Genomic DNA, 21,003 nt, shown 5'->3' with positions numbered 1-21,003 from the left:
CTGGAGGTGCTGCCTCCCACCCCCCAGGTGTCGCTTTGTGGGGGCCGCACCTCAACTACGAGGTGACATTGGCGTGAGGGGCAGGGGAAGGCAGCCCAGAAAAGCCCAGGGGAGCTTCCCCGAGCACTGGAAGCCCCCCGAGCAGGTAAGGTAAGGCTGCAGGGGGCTGGCTGGGGGGGGGGGGGGAAGCTCCAGGGCAGGGAGCAGGGGCAAGGACACAGCCGAGGGGAAGGGCTGGGAGCCACGCACGGCAGCACCCGGTGCGCCGATGCACGAAGAGAGGGGAGCAGGTGAGGCCTGGCCTCCTGAGACCCAGGGACAGCCAGGCAGCATAGCGTAAGGCCCGGACAGGTGGGAAGTCCCACAGTCAGCCTCCTGCCGTCCCCCCAGACACCCCCGGCTGCTTAGAGCCACCACCCTGGGGACCTAAGGAGGAGGCGGGTACCAGCCCTGTAAGGGGAAGAAGGGCAGAGGAACTCACATGCGTTATTTTTCCACATCATTGCTCACGCCCTCACCCCCATGACCTGTCGTGAGACAGGACTGTGAGCACGCCGAGCCATGGCGAAAGTTGAAGCTGGCCCGTGTCCGCAAGAGCCCGAAGGCTTGGCAAGAATTCACAAGAGGAGTCGAGGGTTCAAGCTTCACAACTTTATTCAAGCAGACAGCAGGTAGCCTAGAAACAGACACTGCACCCCACACCACGTCAGATGCCAGGACTGAGCGAGGGGTATCAGCACCCCAGCAGCCATGGCCGTGGCATCTCCCGCCTAGCCAGGGTTTAATCTTCCTCTGCTGGTTACAAAGCACATGATTAAGTCTGACATCAAGACGCATGCAAACGCTACAGTGAAGACTCCTAGACAGCATCTCTTAAATGCCACCTGGAGAAGTGCCGCTAGAAAACAGTAACACAAACAGGGCTGCACACATGCCTCAGAGAGAGCAGGGTACTTAAAGAAGAGCTAGGAGTTGCATAAGCCTGGACCTAAGGCTTCCAGAAAGACCGATGAAAATCCAGCGTGTCCGTGTCCCTCCGCCCCCCCCTCCCCTGAGTTAGCGAGAACTAAGCTTACCAACCCAGCCACGGACTTCTCCTTGCCCAGTCCGTGTGGAGGCCCAGGTCTCCGCCCCAGCTGAATGTTTGTTACCTCAAGGGCGCTTGCTTTGAGGTTTAAAAGCCAGACCAAACTTTTTGCAAAGTACAGGGCAACGCGCACTAGTGTCAAACAGCAACAGTGCTGAGCGTCAGGTCAGGGAGCAGGGAGGCACCAGGAGAAAGGTACCGGTGATTTCCCTCACGCGTGCCCAGGAGGCAAGGCTGGGGCTTTCTAGAGAGACCTGGGGAGGGGAGTAAGCAGGCCCCCGGACTGCCAAAGCAGGCCAAGTTCTTCCTTTCAGCAGTACGCTGACCTAGCTAGAGCAGCTACCTGAGTCCTCTAGGCTGCGGTCAGCCCGAACCCCCACACTCACCTTTAATTCACCAAGTCTTTGGAAGGAAGTTTACTAAATCACAGAGCACACAATCTATCTAGCCTAGCTTCCACTAACATTCAAACACCAGTCTCAGGACTGGGGGCAGGAAGCCACTTCGAGACAGCACAGCTATGAGAAAGTTCAGCTTAGAGGGAAGGTAGAGTCTAGAGAAGTACATAACAGGCTGAAGTTTGTATTTGCATCACCACAGGAGAGTGAAAGAAATATGACTGCGGGAAGTTAATCCACGTTAGATACTAACCATCCAGCTTTGCAGATGACATTGCATGATAAGCATAAAACAATTATGGGAAACACTGTCCCCGATAATTACGTACACCCATAGTGCAACATATGGAGGTCACTGCCTCCGATATAACACTGTGGTAGGCAAAAACTACCTTGTTCTTTACACATTATGGAAGACACTGCCTCCGATAATGTCAGTTAGGTTTCATGATACATAAGGTACTGGAAGTTTGCAGGAAGCTGCCATTTAAAATTGGGCCAAGGCCTAATCCAAGGTACTTTGCGAGTGCTGCAGTGGGTGGAGCAAGAGCTACACAACGAGCCCTGCTCAGGGTGCCTCTGCCCCTCCGCCCCGGCCAGCAAGGAAGCTGCGCTCCCCACAAGGGGGCAAAGCTGCCAGAAAGGGCGGGGAGAAGAGGGAGTCCTAAGCCCAGAGAGGCACAGGCACCTCGGGGAAGCCAAATTTGCAGTATTTGAGTTCTCACCCAGGTTTTCAGCATTTCAAGGATTGTTTTGAAGCGCAACCCGGAGGCTTGTTACCAGGTTTGCACCATCAGGTTTCTTCCAGAGGGGCGTTTTTGCCACAGAAAGCTTAATTGCTAGTTTTAAGAAAAATAATAAAAAATAAGTAGTTGGGGGGGGCTTGTTTAGATTATTTCAAATGCAAAGTTCCAGTATCATGTTTGATTGTAATAGCAGATGCTGCTTTATTCAAAAACGACAGTATAACTGTCATAATTATGGAAGGCACTGCTTCCGATAATTATCTTCTATAAAAAAACCACACCATTTATAGTGAACGCTGTCACTGATAAATAAATAAACAAATAAATATCTCAGTGCCAAACAAGAGCCATCCTGCAAAAATGGTATCAGCCAAACAGTGTTTGGCCAGCAAGAGACTCGATTTCGCAAAAGGCCCCAGCTCTGCAAGGTCTGAAGTGCCAGTCCTGAGCCATTTCTCAATGCCACAGCACTCGCGGAGGCGCCGACTAAGGATACAAGACGGGGCATTATATAGTCTTTGGGTTATCCTTCCTGGGTGCCGAGACCTGCCTTTGCAGAAGCAAGCCTCCAAGATTTTATTGGAGCCCTGCTGTGGAGAAAAGGCAGGCCGGGCACTTCAGAGCTTGCTGCTAATCCAGCACTAACAGGCTAGTAGTAAGCTGTTGTAGTAAGCTGTTTTACTCTTGAACTATAGTTTTGTGTCTGCAGCTCCCTGGACAGAGAAGAAATCCTTACTACAAGCTACAAACAATAGAGGAATCCATTCCCTGTTCTGTCACCACATTTAGGAGGCCAACAACGAAAAACAAACACATGATATGGTACCTCCCCACTCAAGGTACCGGTTCAGGATTCACCTGAGCTGTTAGTTCTCAAGTATACCAGAGAGCAAACGCCACAAAGCAGCCGTACATGGCCGGGTTGGACTATGGTCAGATGGGAGCCTGATCAGAGAAGATTTCATGGAAATTTTAGTACCTGCTTTTAAACTGCCTCCTGTGAATTTGTGAGGTGAGATTTAAATTTTATCTTCAACTTTGGTCAAAAAGGGATCTGTTGCCAAAAAAAACCTCTACAGAAAAATAATGCCGTGTTAGGGAGTGGGTTTCCTTTATCCTGTACCTTAACCAGGTGTTTGCTGTGTCTAGAATGTATTGTCTGTATTCCAAATGTCACCCTCTAACGCATTGGCAGCCCCTTTAATGGTCCAGGTCGCCAGGGCCAGCTGCTCTCTCAGCATGTTCAAATCCACGTCGCTCCTGCTAGTTTTCAGCAGCTGCAGATGCTCCAGCAGACTCTGCAGGGTGTGGGAGCCTTTCCCGAAGAAGATGTGGCGAAGGGGAGCATCTTTTGGCGAGAGATACGGGGAGAGGAAGTCATATTCCACCTGGAGCAGAGGTGCAAACTTCAGGTTACGCTCACCTCCCAAGTTTTTCTTTCCTAATCTGTCCCATCACGAGCCCCCAGCCTCCCACCCCCACCCAGCCCTTTCCTAGGGCAGCTCTGCACAGGCCAGATCCTCTCCTGACAGCAGCAGTCGGTCACATTAACGCTACATAAGAAGAGACACGGATCTGCACAGCGTCCACAGCTTCCAAGTGGAAAGCCCACCCCAGGCAGCTCTCTCCCTTTGCAGAGGGAGGCAAACCAGCTGCAGGCACCTACCTTCATGATCCTGTCATTGAGGGCTCTGCGGATGACCTTGTTCTCCTTGTCACTGTTTTCGATGTCTCTTCTCAGTGCATTTGCAGCTCGCTGGAAGTCACCACGGGCAAGAAACAGCCAGTCCAAGTTCAGCCCCAGCTCCTGTGAGGGAGGAACTGTTAGCAAACCTGATTTTCTTCTTTTGCTGCTCTTACCAAGTTGTTTTTTTTTTTTTTTTTTTTTTTTTGCCAGTTAACCAAGTAGCAGAGCAAGTTCCTGGCAGTCTTTCCTGAGGTCACCGAGCACAGTGAGGTCTCTCCCCACCCACAGTTTCTCGTACTGTTACAGCAGAGGTGCAAATGAGATGCAAAGCTGCACTGTGAATGATATTCAGACTAGAAACAATCACAGCCACATCCATTTCCTCAAGAACTCTAAAGCCACTGTAGCTAAACCTGTCTGCCACAGCTACCATGTCTGTACTGTTCCATAAGGAACATTAATTCAGATCACATCTTGTGACCCTCATGTCAAGAAGAAAGATGTCCACCCAGTTATACGTAGTAGTCACAGAGCCTTGTTAACACACGACCCCAGAACAGCCTACAGGGTTTCAGTGCATTCAGATCCTTTCTTACCTTCACATCCTGATCGTAGACCAAAAACTTTTCCTGGAACGCTAACAGTTCCTCACTGTATCTCCCAAAGTCTAGGAAGAGCTCATGGTCATGGGTCAGCCTGAGAGCTATTTGTCCAGCTACTTCCGCAGCAGCACACAGAAGAGCGTACAGACTGTTAATCGTCTTCAGGTTCTCCACAGTGTCCTGAGTAGTGCCCAGGAAGGGATATTCCTCATCTTTCTACAAGAGAGAAGGCGTAAAAGTTAGACAGCAATGCTTCTCCAACTAGGAGGTCTCAGCTCCCAGCACATCCCATCAACTTGTGCTCCTATGTAGTGAGATTTGAGTGGCAAAGTTTCAGAACATGAGGGAGGGGAACGGAACGCCCTCATCTAGTCCCTCACAGCCTCCAGCGATCAGCCACATGCCCTGTGAGCTTGTTAGGCCCGAGACACACAGACCCATTCTGTCAGAGCTCCCTGCGGAGCTGCAAGCAGGCAAACCATCACCCAGTTCGGTTAGTGCTGACAGCGCTCTCCAACCCTTCTGAGCAGAACAGCCCAAGATTTTTGTGGAGGAAGCCTGACACTCGCAAAATCCAAGCACTCAGGAACCAAGGAAGCTGTTAGCAGAAAGGGTCCCAGCTGCACACCTGCAATAACAGTGCAGGCTGCCAGGCTGCTGCCATTTTGCCAGCACCAAGCTGCAACAGCAGATCTGGACAGTCTTGAGTTTCTATTTGCTCTGGCCAGCTGTACAGCTCCCCCAGAGCACCCTGCTTGCTGAGCAAGCAGGCTGCAGTACATTCTCTAATTGAAGTAGGGGAAGCTTGGCATCTCTTAGTGCTTTCAATTTCTACATCGTTGACATCTGAGCCTCCAGAAGAGAGATGGCCCCCTCTCCCCACAGAACACAAGCATCCAGGACTCTCAAACAGGAGCTAAAGGCCAGCCACGTCCCAGGAGCAGCCTTCACAAGTACTGCCCCAGGTCCGGAGGCTGCACCTCCTCCCTCAGAGAGGCTCCTGCATGGACACTGAGCTCAGGACAGCAGCTTGTGCTTTGCCATCCTGGAGAGCAGCTATCCCTACAGCACTTTCCACAGCGCGAACACTAGGCAGGCGGGCAGGCAATACTTACATTGTAGAAACCAAAGGACACCACTGGGATTCCAGAGTACGCCAGAAAAGGGAATGCTGCGTTATCTAGGCCAAAAGGAACGCTGCAAGAGACGGGTATAGTTACCGACGGGTTTAGACAACCCAGCTGAAAAGCTACAGGGCTAGAGGGCTCAAGTTGAAGCTCTGAGCCAACTGGGCTACTCTGTCTAGACAAGACAGGTTTTGGCAAGGAGTCCGAGCCAAGCGCTAAGGGCTGCTGGTCCATTTCCGGCCACTGCTCCTTATACAAGGCGGTTGTTGCCCTGCAAAAAGGGTGTCTGAACTGCCTACGGGCAGCTTGGGGCAGCACTCAGCACAGCTAGTGCTCTGCTGGTCACGCCTGCCTGACTCCAGTGCAGCAGGGAAAGCCCGCCCCGGACAGCGGCATGCCATTCCAGCGCAAAGAGCAGAAGCAGTTTAGTTTGTGCCTTTACGGAGGTCTGCTTTCCTCAACAGCAGGACTGGAATACTTACATTGATTTTACCCAGTCGGAGCCAACTCTGCTATAGAGGTTTCCTAAGTTTGTCGGATCCTTTACCTGCAGAGAGATGACAGTCACTGCACTTGTTCTGACCTCTGTTTAGGCTTCCAGGCTGCTGGGTGTGCCCCAGAGCTCACAGAGGCCAGTCAGGTGTGCTCTCCTGACTGTTCTTTACACGAGCACACTCCATGCAGGACAGGCACTCACTTCCCACCAAACCGTGGCATTTATTAATTCCAGATTTTACATAAGTGAACTGCAATTCCCAGAGCCCAGCTGACTTCAGACAGGGCCCTCCAGAATATTTCAGCCCCTCGTCTTAAGCGCGGCTTCTCTTTAAGAGGTGCCAGGCTCTGCTGAGGAAAGGGACCCAGTGGAAAGTGGCTTAAACTATTATCACACCTGATCCACCTGAGACCCTTCAACTCACCCCCTTCATAGTTCTCTCCAGCAGCGCATACAGCAGGGGGCTAGCAGAAATCTTGATGTTTTTTGTGCCTGCAAGAGAAAAGGGGTGTTTAACACACTGACAAGTAATTGCCAGAACAGCTCAGAGCTGCGACCAAGCAACAAGGCCTTCTGGGTCAAGTGATCTACAGCTTGCTGCCAAAAGGTTTTCAATACGCACAAGGCAGAAACTACAGGAACCTAGCAGAACCGTCTTCTGGTTCAGGCTGCAGCAACCCCCCGGTTTCAGTGACAGCGGGCCAACAACAAATGGAGTCATTCTGGCCTTCAGCCAAACACCCACCACCACCTCTAGCACAGTCAGGGAAGCGCCTCCATTTCTGGAGGCTAATGGATATCTGTCAAACTATCCTCGTCCCATGGTTTCAAGAAAGCAAAATTAAGAGTGGCAAGTTACCCAGGACTGCAGCATCCAGGTTGATGTAAGTGAAAGCTTTGGCATGCAGCGTGGCTGAGTACCCCTAGAACAAAACAAGCATTTCAGGATAAGCAACAGCAGCATAATACGAGGGAGTTTATTCCACAGGGAAATGCGGAGTGAGAAATGACGACTGAGCAGTCATCACACAACAGTCCAAAGAACCAGTACCTCCAGCCATTCCGTAGCACCCACAGCGCCGTAGTCTCCCGCACTCCAGCTAGCGAAGATGATGCTTCGCCTCGGTTTGTAGCCATCTGCAAAGAGACAGACTGAGATCTCCGCCCTTCCCCCGAGATGTGGATTAGCACTCCGGACCTGGGCTGATGAAGTCACCTGCTGCTCAGACAGAGCTGAAGCATTCTGGCTGCCGCAGACAAACATGTGCACTAGTGGCAGCAAGGGCACTGTACCCTTCCCGGCCCTCCTCGACCTTCTGCACGCTGCAGAGCTGCGTGATGAAGCCACATTCTCTGTATTTTACCCCCTTTCTTTATTCAGAAATAACCCTGGGGACAAGGGCACTCACATTAAGTGCCACGGCGCAGCCCCCACCCCTCCAGCTGGTCAGCTGCTGTTTTTCACCTCCAGGCCTGGCTGTCCAATAGCCAGCTCACATTTGAGGTTTGCAGTGCACGCTATACAAGGATATTCTTGCATTCAAGCCGTATCAGATACAAGCAGGCAGTCCCTTGGAAGCAAGCGCTGGCTGCAGACAAGCTGTCTGTGTTGGACAAGTAACAGCTTCTCAGAAAGCTTTGTCAGGTTTCCCACACATTCTCAAAGGATTATTTTGTAACTGGGCTCTCCAGTGTTAACGCACACAGACCTAAACCTGTATCAACCCCTCAACCCCACGCTTTTGTACACAGATATTTACCATTTTTCACTATGTCCGAGATCACACGGGCAAGTTCCAACAATATAGCAGTTCCAACGCCAGCCTTGGCTGCTCCTGGGCCCCAGGAGTCTCTCTGCGCTCCGATCACAACGTACCGATCTATAAAGGAGACATCAAGATCTGAGCTGCGAGCTTCAGATTGCAAACATCGTCTACCAAAGAGGCAACTTTGAGCTTTTGTGCCAGGAATCAAGTGCAGAGTCTAACCCTTGTATGAAGCACACTGCTTTCATCTAGCCTTTCCCTGGCACTGCAGTTCAGCTTCTCTCTTAACCCTCAGAGACGGGTCTTGGTGCTACTGAGGCTGTCTCTGGGAGCAGCTGCCATGTTATGGAGATCACAGAAGACGAAATGCTCCCCTTGAGTCTGAGCCACAGGGCAGTTGCTGTTACCTGGTTCTTCAAATCCTGTGATAGCACCAAAGATGTTCAGAATCTTCCTGTCCACCATGATATTGTTCACGTCCAGTTTCACCATCAGCTGCTTGTTGCTGCTCACCGTCATCTTACAGACCACAAGGCCACCTCTCCACTGGGGAAGGCATGACTCTCCATCCATTTTGCTGAGGGGAAAGGAAAGAAAAAAAACCACCTCTGAACTCATTATCAAGCTCTGGCCTCATTTAACTATCAAAAAAAAAACCACCATCAAGCCTGCAACTGCAGGTACAGCCTTGTTCAGAGCTTGCTCAGGAACAAGCCTGCAGCCCTGTGAAGCCCTGCTAATTAAGTGCAGAAAGGAAGAATGCAGAGGCCAAGAAGAACTCAACACTAGATTAAGACCTGCCTTTAAGCAAGGAGACATGGATGAGCAACATTTCTACAGCCAGTTGCAGTAAGTGTTCCCTGCGATACACAGCACAGACCAGCAGAGAGCTCCCTGGGCTCGCAGCACCTCATCATCATTCTCACCTCTGCAGCAGAGCCACCAAGAGCCTGTTACCTGAACAGCCTGCTCGCTGCGTGGCTGGAGATGGTCTGAACAGCAATGTGGGGTAGTCCTGAAGATTCAATGGGAGGAAACTGGGTGTGGTTGAAAGAAGGGAAGCCTGGGGTGTAAGGGTCTCCAGTTCCAAGGTGGGCCTGTGGAAAGTAAGGAGCCCTCATGTCTCAGGAGACCAACAGTTTCCACCTACACAAGGGCATGAAGCACTGCTGGGCTGGAAGCCTGCAGAAGGACTTGCTACAGTTTGCAGCCCACAGAACGAAAGCTTCATGAGAACGGCAGACAGGAGAGCCAACTGCGTACTCACATGCCCAAACGGGACAAGGTCGTCTGTGTTCCCGTACTCGTACGGATCCAGGTACATCAGCACACCGACTGCTCCTTTCTCCTTGGCGTTCATAACCTGAGGTGCAGAGCAACGTTAGCTGCGCACGTGCACAGCAAGCAAGGGGAGTTCAGGCAAGTACATCAAGTAACGGGTGTGAGGGGCTGAGCTCCTCACTGCCCAGCTCCACAACAGGCTTTAAGAGCCACCTGACAGAGACGTGTGCACAAGGACATGAAAGCTAACAGCCTTACTCCAGGCATGTCTCTAATGCCCTTCTGAACAGTTAAGACACTCCTTGATTAGCATCTCACCCTGCAATTCCTTCAGCACAAACTTACTCCTTGGAGCAGCTTGGAAGAAAGATGCTATTTAATTGCGATTATGGTCTGTTTTCCCAAGATTAAGTTTATCTCGGGACAAGAAGCCACTGGAGGCCCATCTTCATGTCAAAAATAGAGACAGTGGCCTCATCAGGTCCCTGTTTCATGCCTTCAACCCAGCTGCCTCCAGTATGCCACAGGTCCAAACACTCCTCCAAGACCACACACCAGTTTGAGGAGCGGGAATGGGACTGGAGTACCAGCGGTCCCCACTTGTGGAAGCAGGTTTCAGCTTGTGCATCGTGGACGCGGAGAACTGACAGGCAGAGCCAGAGCGACACCCAGCAGCGACACCCCAGCCTCTCCACAAGCACCCCTCTGAGGGGCAGTTCTGAGGCAGACCTAAAATGGGCTTGTGCACAGGACTTGGATCTTTTAGGCTGCCTGGCTGTTCCGCATCGCTTGCTATGAAGGGAATGTTAAACAACACATGGCAACTGACTGGGAAGGCAGTGCCAGCACCTTCACTCGGACCATGCCTGCAAGAGCTCAGTGCAGACACGGCAGCCGAGCTTTGAAGGTACCTGGTCGCAGCAGCAGGAGGTGCCCTGGGGGTGAAGCTGCTCTGCTTCTAGCAGCTGTACCTAGCCATAGCAGCCAGCCCCGCACGCGGCAGTTCGCAGACTGCCTCTCTCTGCCTCTTAAATGCTTGGCTATCCCAACCAGACTGCCAGAGGCTAAGAACAGCAGCCCCATGAGTGGTAACCAGCTCCATTCAACCTCGGTGTCCAGACCTGCACGTGGAAGCTTGGAGCAAACAAACAAGACCAGGCCTGCAGGACAAGCCTACCTATGAATTCTTGCGACGTGAACTGAGGTAAAGTGGTGTGACTACAGAAGAAAAAAAACATAGCTCCCTGCTGCCACGTTTTGCCAGGCTTTGGGCCACAGGCTGCTTACCTTCTCAGCAAGGGTTATTTTGCCAGCTCTGACAATGACTACGGTTCCATTCAGTTCAATCGCTGACTTCTCTAGCTTCTGAAAATCTGTTTTCTGTCCATAGTTCGCATAGACTGGTTTGCCCTAGGACAGAAACACTGGTTATAAACACAGCAGTCCTGTGCTAGGAAGGCACCTGAAGCACCCTGCCCAGTTACAGAGCCTGGAACACATCAGCCTGCCACTAGCAGCGCGGAGTTCAATTTCAGCAATGTAAACTCTGATCACACGCAACACACGTATCGGAGCAGTTCTGTCAAAAGTTCCTGGCTGGATCCCAGCAGAGAAATTTAAACACTAACTTCTGCCTCTTGACAAAGTAAGAAAACTGCCTGGGCCCACTCTTTTCCCTCCCTCTCCCCACCAGCTCTTTAATTGGGAAGGCCTTTAAGCAGCACAGGTCTTGACACAACGTATTTCACACATTGCCACCTGACAGGCACACAAAAATCCCAGGATTTTCTTGGAGTCACTTACAGTAACTGAGCCGGTCTCACTGTATGCCACATACGCATCAGGAGTCTCCAGGTCCTCTTCTTTATCATCTTCCAAAACAGACACTTTGTTCTTGGTGCTGTTAAGTGTCAGGAGACAGCGTTACATTCTTTCCTACGTTAAGTGCATATTTAGCTACCTCACGTATTTCAGCGTAATAACCCTTGTAATTCTGATCAAGTCCATGCAAAGCCTGAAACAGGCCAACTCATCCCAGTGCTTTCACAAAACAATCTCGGGGATTGTTCAGACATTAATGAAGGAAATTCCACTCCCCTAGCATGAACAGACAGGAGGACCTGGGGATGTGAGCTGTCAGCCCACTCAATGGCAGCTGACACCCTTCTGAGCTGCTGGGAGCCACCGCCAGGTCTGCAGCACCTGCCTGGGTAACAAGACATCACCTTGCTATCAGTCTTGGGCACGGGGAGTCTACTTTTCAGCTGAGCCTTTACTCTGTGTGTTTTCTCTCCATTGCTTACCCATGCTTTAAGAGCCAGCTGTCCCAGCTAAAATTCAGAGGACTGCTACTAGGCCCTCTGGATTTAAGAAGCCTGAAGAAAGGAGCAGCTACAGCTTGGCTAGATAAGGTCTTCTTTGGAGAGAGGTAACTGGCACACAATCTCAACAGCAATTAAGTGTTTACTCAGGACTATGGAGATCCATGCTGTAAGGGAGAGACCTGCAGCTTTTCATTAACATACCTGCCTTTGACCTGCAGCTTTATATAGTGCTTATCCTTCCACACTTGATTCAAAAAGAAGCTCTTGAACTGGTCATGAATGTAGATGGCCATGTTCTCATCTTCACTCTGGCCAGCTTCAAAGGAGTACTTACTTGCTCTTTGCCTGCGGATAAAGGACGTATGGCTTAGGCTACAGCACCAGGCTGCACCACAGTCCCCCAGCCTACAAACCCAATTTGGATGAGACGCTTAAATCCACCTTTAACCACGTGCCCCCCTACATCGCCACGCCTCTTGTTCTCCAAGCAAGCCTGAGTTCTGCTCACAGGCTTTGCCTCTCCCATAGCTGTAAGCTAAGCTTTCCGGAACTGTTACCTCAAGTTCTCCTCAAGACGCCTTTCTGACAGCTTATTTGACAACAGGCTCTTAAGATCAGGCCAGTAGAGGATAGGTAGTCCTTGAACCTCCTCTTCCTCAGTTCCATCACCATCCGCTAAATAAGATGCGGTAGGAGTCACCTCACACTTGCCACTTCCCTCCAGACACTTGGCAGCCAGCTGCATTCGTCCACGGTAACTCAAGTAGCCGATCAGAAACCCTGCAGAGAGGATACATGTCAGAAAGATGACCACACCAGCGCGCTCACAGCAGCCTGACAGTTAAGATGCAGCACTGTTCTCACACCATTTTTAACGAGCTGGAATACCTAGGGACAGACAGGAAGGAGTATGCAGCCTGACATTTTGCCTGAGCCAGCACATTTTAAGGCACACTGTAGACCTGATCTCGTGCTTGGCAGAGTCCCTCCAGACAGGGAGGAGAAGGATTGCTTTACATTGGTGGCAGTGCTAAGACCTTGGAAAGACCAGCATCAAGCCTTACCGATGTGTTCACCCACATCTCTAGACAAGTGCTAGGAGTTGATAAGGGGAAAAAACAGTGACTGGTTTGCCCTTTGGCTAAGTCACAGTCCCGCTATCAAGCTTCACGCTTCTGTGCCCAATTCTATACAAGTCTGAGCCAGGTGTTCTTAAGAGTTAGTGACAAGAGGCTGCAGCCTGGATCCAGGCTCTTTAATTCTGTCCCGAAACAATACGAATTCTAATGTTAGTGGATAGCCTCAAGTAACCGCATGGAGCAGAGCCTGGTACTTAGTTTGTTTCCCACCCTTTCTTACCAATCAAAAGGAGGAGAAAAGCCGCAATGACTAGGAAGCAGAGGTTCTTGCCATTCCTCCACGGCTGAGCCACGTGGGCATGCAGGTGCTCGGGCCTCCCCGCCTCTCCTCCTTCCTCATCATCAGCAGACAGCTTCATCTCCACATGGCTGTTGTCTCCGTCCGTTTGCCGGGCAATGCTGAAGCGAGTGTACGACATCGGCTCGCCACCGAACTGTGTCGAAAGACAGCCACGTGATGGTAGAGAGTCCGCTATGCCAGCCTACAGCCCCTGCAGCCAGTTGCACTTGTGCTAAGTACAGCGTGTTCATCTGAAACCGCTCCAGCACAGCCAAGTGTCGGCTGTCAATAAGCCAGGCTGGCTGCTAACAGACACAGCTGGACCCACTCGGGGTCTCCAGAGCCTCGCAGCTGTTTGCCCTGCACAAGCTCAAAGCTACGCTAGTCACATTCTAGCCTGGACTCTTCCAGATACAACGCAGGCAACGGTATTGACATTTCCCATGGAGCCCCATGGCAATGGCTGACAGAAGCAGAATCTCCTGGTCTTCAGCAGGAATGCACTGGTTTGACCTGAACACGTGCGACTTGCACAGAAGGCAACTTTGATCAGAACAGAGGAAAGGGAAGGCAACCCCTCCACAGCCGTGCCTTTGAGCCACATTCACTTTGACGCAAGTAGTCTCATCCAATATCTGTATAATCTTGTATTAAGCTGCCCCAGGCTACTCTTAAATCACATTATTGATGAATATTATAGAGCAGCTAGGCTGAAGAGAGATGATCCATAGGAACCCTTATAGCCTTAGCTGACAGGAAGGCAGGGATGCACTTCTCACATCCAGCAGCAATGGGAACCATTTGAGAGCTCTTTTTCAGCGCCCAGGCGGCGTAGCTGACTTAACTCTAAGCAGAATCACACAGCTCCCATTAGAGCCACCGAGCCCGCTTGTAGCCATGCTTGTGCTTGGGTACTTGCTGGGGACAGGCAGGAGGCTGGCTAAGAGCCAGAGGAATAGTTCTGGGAGCAGCAGTCCTGCGGCCTCCCTGCTATGCTGAAGAAGCAGGCGGCAGAACGTACCCAAGCTACTACAGTCTGCCCATGCTACCTGAAATGAAGTGCCTAGCAGCTCTTGTAACTGAGGGGAAAAACTGCAGCAACATCTCCCCAGTACTAGTTTCAGAAGCACGTGTCACAAAGGCTGACTTTGTGGTTGAGCTCCCCTTCCCTCCCCCCTAGAGAGAACATAATAGAACATGTGTTGATTGTCCCATGCTGATCGTCCCAACGGGCATTTAATCGGCTTCCTCATCAGTACTTCCTCCTGGAACGTTGTTCAAAGCTCACTTGCCCCTCCACTTATCGCTTTTCCAGCTTCTTCAAAGACCCAAGACACTGTAGCAGTTAAAGATAACCCTACCAGACCGAACAGCTTAAACCACTTCCTTATCATACATAGCCAGCTAGCGACAGCAACTTGCACAGTAGCACCTAGCAGCACGTTAGACTTTCCATCCTCTGATACCAACACGGACTTCGCTGAATCGTACTTCTACAGTATTGCCAGTTTGTCACCGAGAGATAAATGGCACGGGGGTGGCAGTGTCTTACCAAGTTAGAGATTGCTGCTCTGGCATGGTCCATCGCCTTCTGGAAGAGTACCCACCAACGTGACTGAAGCCCTAGAAGTTCAGAGCACAACAAATCAACTCAGGCTGTTCCCCTGCAATTATATAAGATGCCCAAGATCAGCCACAGCCACTAGCAGAACGTTTGCCCACGGATTTTATATAAGTCCTTCTATATAAGTCACAATGTTGGTTACACTAGATCAAGCTTGCCCCTTAACCTTGAACACAACCTGAAGTTCACACATTCACTCTGCAGATGAACAAACATTCTTTTTGTTGAAACCCAGTGGTGGGAAGGGTATACCTGAGGAGTACGGCCTCGCACAGCTAAGTTCAGCCAAGGCTCTTGTCAATTGTAGGGCCAGCTCCACTTGGGAAGGGCTCACAAGAGGTAGCTGCTCAGCAGTGACAAGGGACAGCACACGGAGACATTGGGGCTCAATGACAGCACGGAGACATATATCTGACTGGTAGCCAGAGGTGGCACAAACCCATCAGCCAGAAGCTGCACCAATTCCTACCCTACAGGAACACTTTCATCTGGAAGGTCCCTTCCAGGTGACTATTTCTTTGTAATTTCATAAAGACAATCTCCACGCTGGCCCGTCTCCCAGAATGACTAAGAGCAACCACCCAAAGGCGCTGCAGTTACTTTTATAGCCTGCATTTCCCTGGAGGGCATAACTTATGATTTGAATCAGTTTAGCACTTCTTCCTTGGGAAGATGTTTGAAGGAGCTTTGTAAGCTAGTGACCAGGCAGCTTGGGTTGGGAACACGCAGCCTGAGCACATCCTCGAGCAGTGCTGCTGAGAAATGGCTTTGAGCTGGTGCATGTGGGCAGAGCACTCGAGCTGATCTTCAGATGCACGTGGATTATCACCTTTACACCGCGCAGCTCTGCGCCAGGAGCCAGCAGCAGGGACCAAAGGTTAACAATGGCCTGCCATTTGTTTCACCTTTCCCTCAGAACAGGGCTGCGGGGAGGAGACGAGCCCCAGCAGCCTTTCCAGGCGATGTTTCGAGGCCCAGGCCGCCACCTGGCAGGCGGAGCAGCCACCCCGAGGGGGGAGCGGGCAGGGCAGGCTCCAGGAGCAGCTCGGGCAGGTGAGGGACGGGCTGGCAGCGCCCAAGGGCCTGCAGGCCCCGCGTGAGGAGGGATGCTCGGCACAGCACTGCGGCAGCGCCCCCGTTACACCCAGCACCCGCATCCACCCCCCCCTCCCACACACACACCTCGACAGAGGGGGAAAAAAAAAATAAAATTAAATTAAAAAAAAAAAAAAACAGGCGAGGAGCCGCCTCTCGCGAGGTGCGGTATCGCGGGCAGGGCCCGGCTGCCAGCCGCCCGATAAGCGGCGGGGCCGATACGCCGCCCTCCCGGGGCACGTCTCTCTCCCCTCAGGGGCCCCCTCGTCGCCTCAGCACGGCGGCGCCGCTCCCCCCCTTCAAGGTCAGGCGGCCATGGCAGCGCCCACGTGCCCGCCCCTCCCCGCCTCGCCTCGCCTCACCTCAGGGCCCTTCCCGCCTCGGGGCCCTTCCCGCCCCGGCGCGGCGCGGCGCGCGCCCTTCCCGCCCTTCCAACGGCCGCCGCCGCCGCCGCCACGCGCGCGCGCGCGCGCCCTTCCCGCTGCACTCACCGCCGCCCCGCGCCCCGAGCACACACTGCGAGCCGCGGCGGCCGCCGCCCGGATCATCGCTGCCCGCCGCGCCACGCCCCCTGCCGCCCCGCCGCCAATCAGCGCGCCGCGCGCAGGCGCAGGCGGGAGCCCCGCCCAGAACCCCCGGGCTGTCGGGGAGGTGGTGCCGCCGCAGTTTCTTCCCCCCCCCCCCCCCGCCCCTCCCCCTCGGCTCACCTCAGCTCCGTCCGTGCCTCGCTGTGTGTCTGCGTGTGTGGAGGGAAAGGCGGCGCCGAGCCAATATGGCACCGCCGTGCTGAGGGGAGAGGTTGTGACTCGGGCTGTGGGGACTCCCTGAGAGCCCCCCAGCAGTGCCTGCAGCCCTAATAAGCGCCGCCAGTGTGCAGCAGCCCTTCTTGTGCCCGTTGAAGCAGTCCCTGTGGCCACCCGCGCTGCCCTGACAAAAGCCACCGACCATGGCTGGCCACCACAGGATGGCTCCTGGGGGGCTGCATGGCGTGGCCCGGCTCTGGCAAGCCGTGTGTCAGCGGGGGTCCAGCCCGGGGCACGGCCGGGACTGCCCGGGGTGAGGGGGTGGAGGTCTGAGAGAGGGCAGGAGCAAAGCCCCGGGGGGTTCCCCGTGCTGTTTCCAGGGAACTCTTAAGGAGAAGTGAAATGTGTCGCGTGTGCCTTCTTCCAGCGTGCTTCACGCAGGGAGCGGGTTAACGGTGAGGGTAGTAAATATTACATGGAAGGTATTTAAGAAACCCATAAACCGCCCATGCCCTTGGTGAGTCTATCTCCAGCGCTCAGTACAATGCCAGGTTAACCACATCAGTGGGCGGTGAAGGCAGTAACTCCGGGAGCGATGAAGAACTGCAGCGCACAGAGTCACTGGAAACACAAACAGATCCTTCAGGAAAAGGAGAGCCCCAGCTGCTGGCTGGGAGCGTGGCACTGCCTGGCCAGCACCCTGAGGGGACAGGGAACGTGGCGGGGACGCTGCCCCGCTCCCTGTGTCCCTGCTCAGCCCTCGGGGCACCTCGGTCCCCAAAACACCAGAACTGCCCATGCTCACGAGTGGCCCTGGAGCCACTTGTCCCCTCTGTCCGGGCTCCACCATGAGCTGGGCACCGCTCCCAGCCTCCGTGGCTGAATTCATCCCGTCGCTCACAGGAGGGCCAGAACTGCCTCGAGGTTTCGGTGTGCACACGCTCCGTGGTGCTGTGTTCGTTTTTCCTCTTGCTCGTTAAAGAAATAAGTGGGTAGGGCCGGATTATTGCCTCAAATCCTCTCCCGGGAAAGAACGATGGGAGCAGAAAGTTTGTAGTTTGGCAGAACACATGATTGCAAAGAGGATTATGCTTCGTGAAAAGAAATACATTCCTGCGCTGATAAAGGGGGGATTAAGCTAGGCCTGGACTCGATGCGGCCGTCTGGAGACAAGCCTCAGGAAAATGGCGGCCGGCAGCGCCGTGGCGAGCCGTGCTGGTGGGCCAGCCCAGTTTGTGGCACGAGGTGCGACCCGGGCTCCAGTCCTGAGGTTTGGGTTCCCCCAGCCCTACAGGGCTGGCTGCTAGTGCCGGTAACGGGTAGGCACCTCCTTCACTCGGGGTGTAGGGCCCCAGGACACGCTGCTGCGGGGTCCTCGGGGGAAGCCAGGAGTGTAAGAGGGTGCAGAAAGGGATTAGAGCAGTCCTGGAGCGGGGATCCTCTGGTTGTTTTTAAATACAAGTCTAGATGCAGGGAAGTATCTAACCAGGGGAATGCAGCCCAAGCCCTGCCCAACGTTTTATGTTCCTCCTGAACAAATGAATAAAATCTCCTGCTGTGAAGGCTGTTGACGGGGCTGGAGGTGCCATTGCCTTGCAATTAAAGACTCACGTGCTCATCATATCACCTTCAGGGAAGGATGAGGCACCCATCATAGAGAGGACAAGACCTGTGAAATGGCAGCATCGCCCTAAGGCCCAGAGAAGGGCCTTTCCTTCAGTTTCGCTCCAGGCAGGTTTTCGCCTATGTGCAACCCATCCAAACCACTGGAGGCCTCCGGAACTGTTCCCTTTTGTAAAACCGGGCTTTCCAGCTCCCCACAAAACTTCACCTTCTGGTAGTGCCTGTGCTGGTGTGCACAGCACTCGGCACGCTGCGAGTACACAGAAGCAGGTTCGGAGACAGAGGAGCGATGCTGAAAAGCAGCCATTGATTTACGTCTCTCCGTGGCCTCCGTTGGCTGCCACCTCCATTCCGGAGGAGGCGCGGCGTGCTGCGCGGTGCCAGCCCCAACCTGCCTTGGCACATACCAGCTGCAGGTGTTTTCTGTTCCCTCTCACATCTCTGGCCACATGCTCAGCAGTTCCCCATTTTTACGCCTGCCCGGAAGAGGGGAGAAAGCTGACATTAGAAACACAGCTATCTTTGCAACTTAGCTAGTGCTGGCCTTAAAATGTTGCATGCTTCAGATGCAACATGGTACCTGAGAGCAGTTTAACCCCGGTCCAGCTTCCACCAGGGCGTTCCTCCTCATGGCAGCTTGGCCCTGGTGTTTTTAGGAGATGTTTGTCTAAACTCTGAGGGGCTCGTGCGTCCCCTGACTTAGACTCAAATGATTCCCCAGTCCCTTGTGCAATACCCCACAATGTGACCGTGTCCCTCCTGCTGGACGAATGCCCAAACATGCGACCAAAACGTGGGAGTAAAAACACGGCTTCACTTCAGCTTTATGGCATGGCTGATGCTTTCGTGACCAGCTGCGCTACCCACATTTTGGCGGTGGCAGTTACAAAGCAGAGGGAAAACAAAAGCCCCAGAGATAACCAGGTTGGGAAGGATGCCCTGTGCTCTGTGAGCCGCTTATCAAAAACGACTGGGAGGTGACTCGAGTACTTTTATATCAAGAAATACTGGAAGCACTGTGGCTTTTTAATCTGGAAGGATGGAAAAGCCAGGGACAAAGTGCAGGAGCTTGGTGCCAAACCAGAGGTGCTGCAGCCGAGCGCAGGGCTGAGGGCAAAAGTCGCTGGAGACATGGTGGACTCAGGAGACAGGAAAGGCTTCAATCTGCCCTGCCTACGGGCTGCTTCCCCGGCAGTGCCAGCTCCTGCCTTTCTGGCAGCAGATTGGAGCAGTGCGTTGGCTGTGCTCCCTGCTCAACTCACAGCCTGCACCAGGCTGCAATCAGCTATTGTAGGTCCCAAAGGAGTTGGTAAATCCACGTTTTTGCAATTTTGGGAACTGTGCTGCAACCCACATCCTGCCCCGCCAGAAAGACCCTGCCCTGCCTTGCTCGTGTCTCCTTCCCAGCTGCAAGTGTGATATCCCAGAATTTGGCAAAGAGTGTCTCCATCCTCTAGGAGGTGGCCTTGTGGTTTCACCATTTCCTTCTGACCTTCCCAAACGCTCTGCGTAAAAGAGGGAGCCCGGCAGCACCGGTATCTGGGAGAGGATCTGCAGCCCACCTTCCTGCAGCAGAGGCCAGGAAAAGGCGCTGGAGGGAGTGGAGACGTGGCAGGTAGCGCTGAGAGCTGGCCGCAGCTCCGTCTTCCCTTTGAAACAAATTTGACTTTGCGTCCTTCCCGGGGAAACACCTGGCTCCGGCCTGGCTCATTGTCCTCGGCTGGCCCCGCAGAGCGCCGAGCAGCCGGGGACCCTCACGAAGCTACAGACCCCTCCAAGAGACCTCCGTCTTCCCACGAGACACCCAAACCCTCCGGAGATTGCTGAAGGAAGGAAGCGGGGCTGGCGGTGCTTGCTACCACCGTGCTGCTTGCCAGAGGCCAGCATCAGTTAAACCTTTTGGCAGGACTCTCGGCCCTTCCCGAGGGGACAGCAACGGCGCTAGGACAAATCCCCGGTGTGCACGGGGCTGATACGGCTCTCGCCAACAGACAGCGGTGCGGTGGGCAGCTGGAGCAAGAGCTGTTGTTGACCCAGAGCCACCAGTGCCGCGGGGTCAGCGCGGCAGCGTTCCCGCTATCTGGGCGGCTGCACCGCGGCACACCGCTGCTCGCCACGGCCCCGATAGCAGCTCTGCCCCCAGAGCGAGCCCGGCTGCGCTTATCTGCTGGTCGGGGCTGTGGTCCGACAGAGCCAGGCACCCGCAGGGGGGCTGCGGGGCTGGGGGCCCCCCGACAAGTGCACAAACAAGCTCAGGATGTGAGCACAATGGCCGAGGACGGGGCTTTGAAAAGCAGGGGGACGCAGTGCGGCCGTCCCGGGGCACATCAAAGGCCCCGTCTCGAGCTTGCGGCTCCCCAGCAGCCCCCGTGTTTGATCGCCGCGGGCCTGGCCCCGGCTGGCCAGGGGAGCTGGAGCGGTGGGAAGCGGAAAGGGAAAAGGCAGCTGTGGGGAGAGGGCAGGCACGGGGCCGGGATACAGCCCCCAGGCTCCACATCACGGGTTTCTCATGAGCTCCCTCGGTCTCTCTTTGTTCTGGCCCTGGCTGATCCGTATCTCCAGCGCAGCACACTGCCCCTCTCTTCCCCACTTCCCCGCATCTCCGGGCAGGCGTCCGGGTCCTTTTCCAAAGTGCCTTGTGTGCCGTTTCACTTGTCCTCGATCTGCAATTGCCGCAGCTGGGAGCTTTGTATTTCTTTTTTTTTCCCTTGCAGATTCGGTGGGCTGAGCCCTAGAAAAGCCACGGAGGTGCTCAGCACCTGCCACCCCCTGCACCACCACCCCTACATCCCAGCCTGCTTGTGGGGCCCTGCTACACCAGCTGAGCCCCTCTACCGGCATCGGTCCTGCGAAAGTCCCTCCTTGTTTATTCCCGTGCTCCCAAAAGGGCCTGGGAAGAGGCTGGGAAGCCCGGAAAAGTTTCCCCTCTGATTTGCTCTGCAGTGCCTGCGCTCGCTGCTGCGTGTGGGCACCCGACAGCGGGAG

At 53.9% G+C, this 21,003-nt stretch overlaps 1 protein-coding gene across 1 annotated transcript; it reads right to left on the bottom strand.

Annotated features, from left to right (window-relative positions):
* Positions 1–636: 636 nt before the first annotated feature.
* On the bottom strand, positions 637–16,248 carry TFRC (transferrin receptor). Its single transcript, XM_035544995.2, has 19 exons — positions 16,144–16,248; positions 14,486–14,556; positions 12,874–13,087; positions 12,072–12,294; positions 11,716–11,859; positions 10,994–11,090; positions 10,478–10,600; positions 9,177–9,272; positions 8,867–9,006; positions 8,317–8,486; positions 7,904–8,023; positions 7,195–7,280; positions 7,003–7,066; positions 6,568–6,635; positions 6,130–6,194; positions 5,636–5,717; positions 4,515–4,736; positions 3,898–4,038; positions 637–3,619 (listed from the first exon to the last, which is right to left on the bottom strand). The coding sequence occupies exons 2-19, from the start codon at positions 14,516–14,518 to the stop codon at positions 3,377–3,379; spliced, it is 2,331 nt and encodes a 776-aa protein (XP_035400888.1). The 5' UTR covers positions 14,519–14,556; positions 16,144–16,248; the 3' UTR covers positions 637–3,376.
* Positions 16,249–21,003: the final 4,755 nt, after the last annotated feature.

Source organism: Cygnus atratus, chromosome 9, assembly GCF_013377495.2.
Source record: "Cygnus atratus isolate AKBS03 ecotype Queensland, Australia chromosome 9, CAtr_DNAZoo_HiC_assembly, whole genome shotgun sequence".
In the NCBI taxonomy this organism is placed as follows: Eukaryota; Metazoa; Chordata; class Aves; order Anseriformes; family Anatidae; genus Cygnus; species Cygnus atratus.
This window is presented reverse-complemented; position numbering and strand designations above follow the sequence as displayed.

Coding starts and splice junctions, on each gene's coding strand:
- TFRC (XM_035544995.2), bottom strand. CDS start 14,518: ATGGACCATGCCAGAGCAGCAATCTCTAACTTG. Junction 13,088..14,485: donor GAGCAGCAATCTCTAACTTG/GTAAGACACTGC, acceptor CTTTCGACACAG/TTCGGTGGCGAGCCGATGTC. Junction 8,487..8,866: donor GCAGCGAGCAGGCTGTTCAG/GTAACAGGCTCT, acceptor CTTTCCCCTCAG/CAAAATGGATGGAGAGTCAT.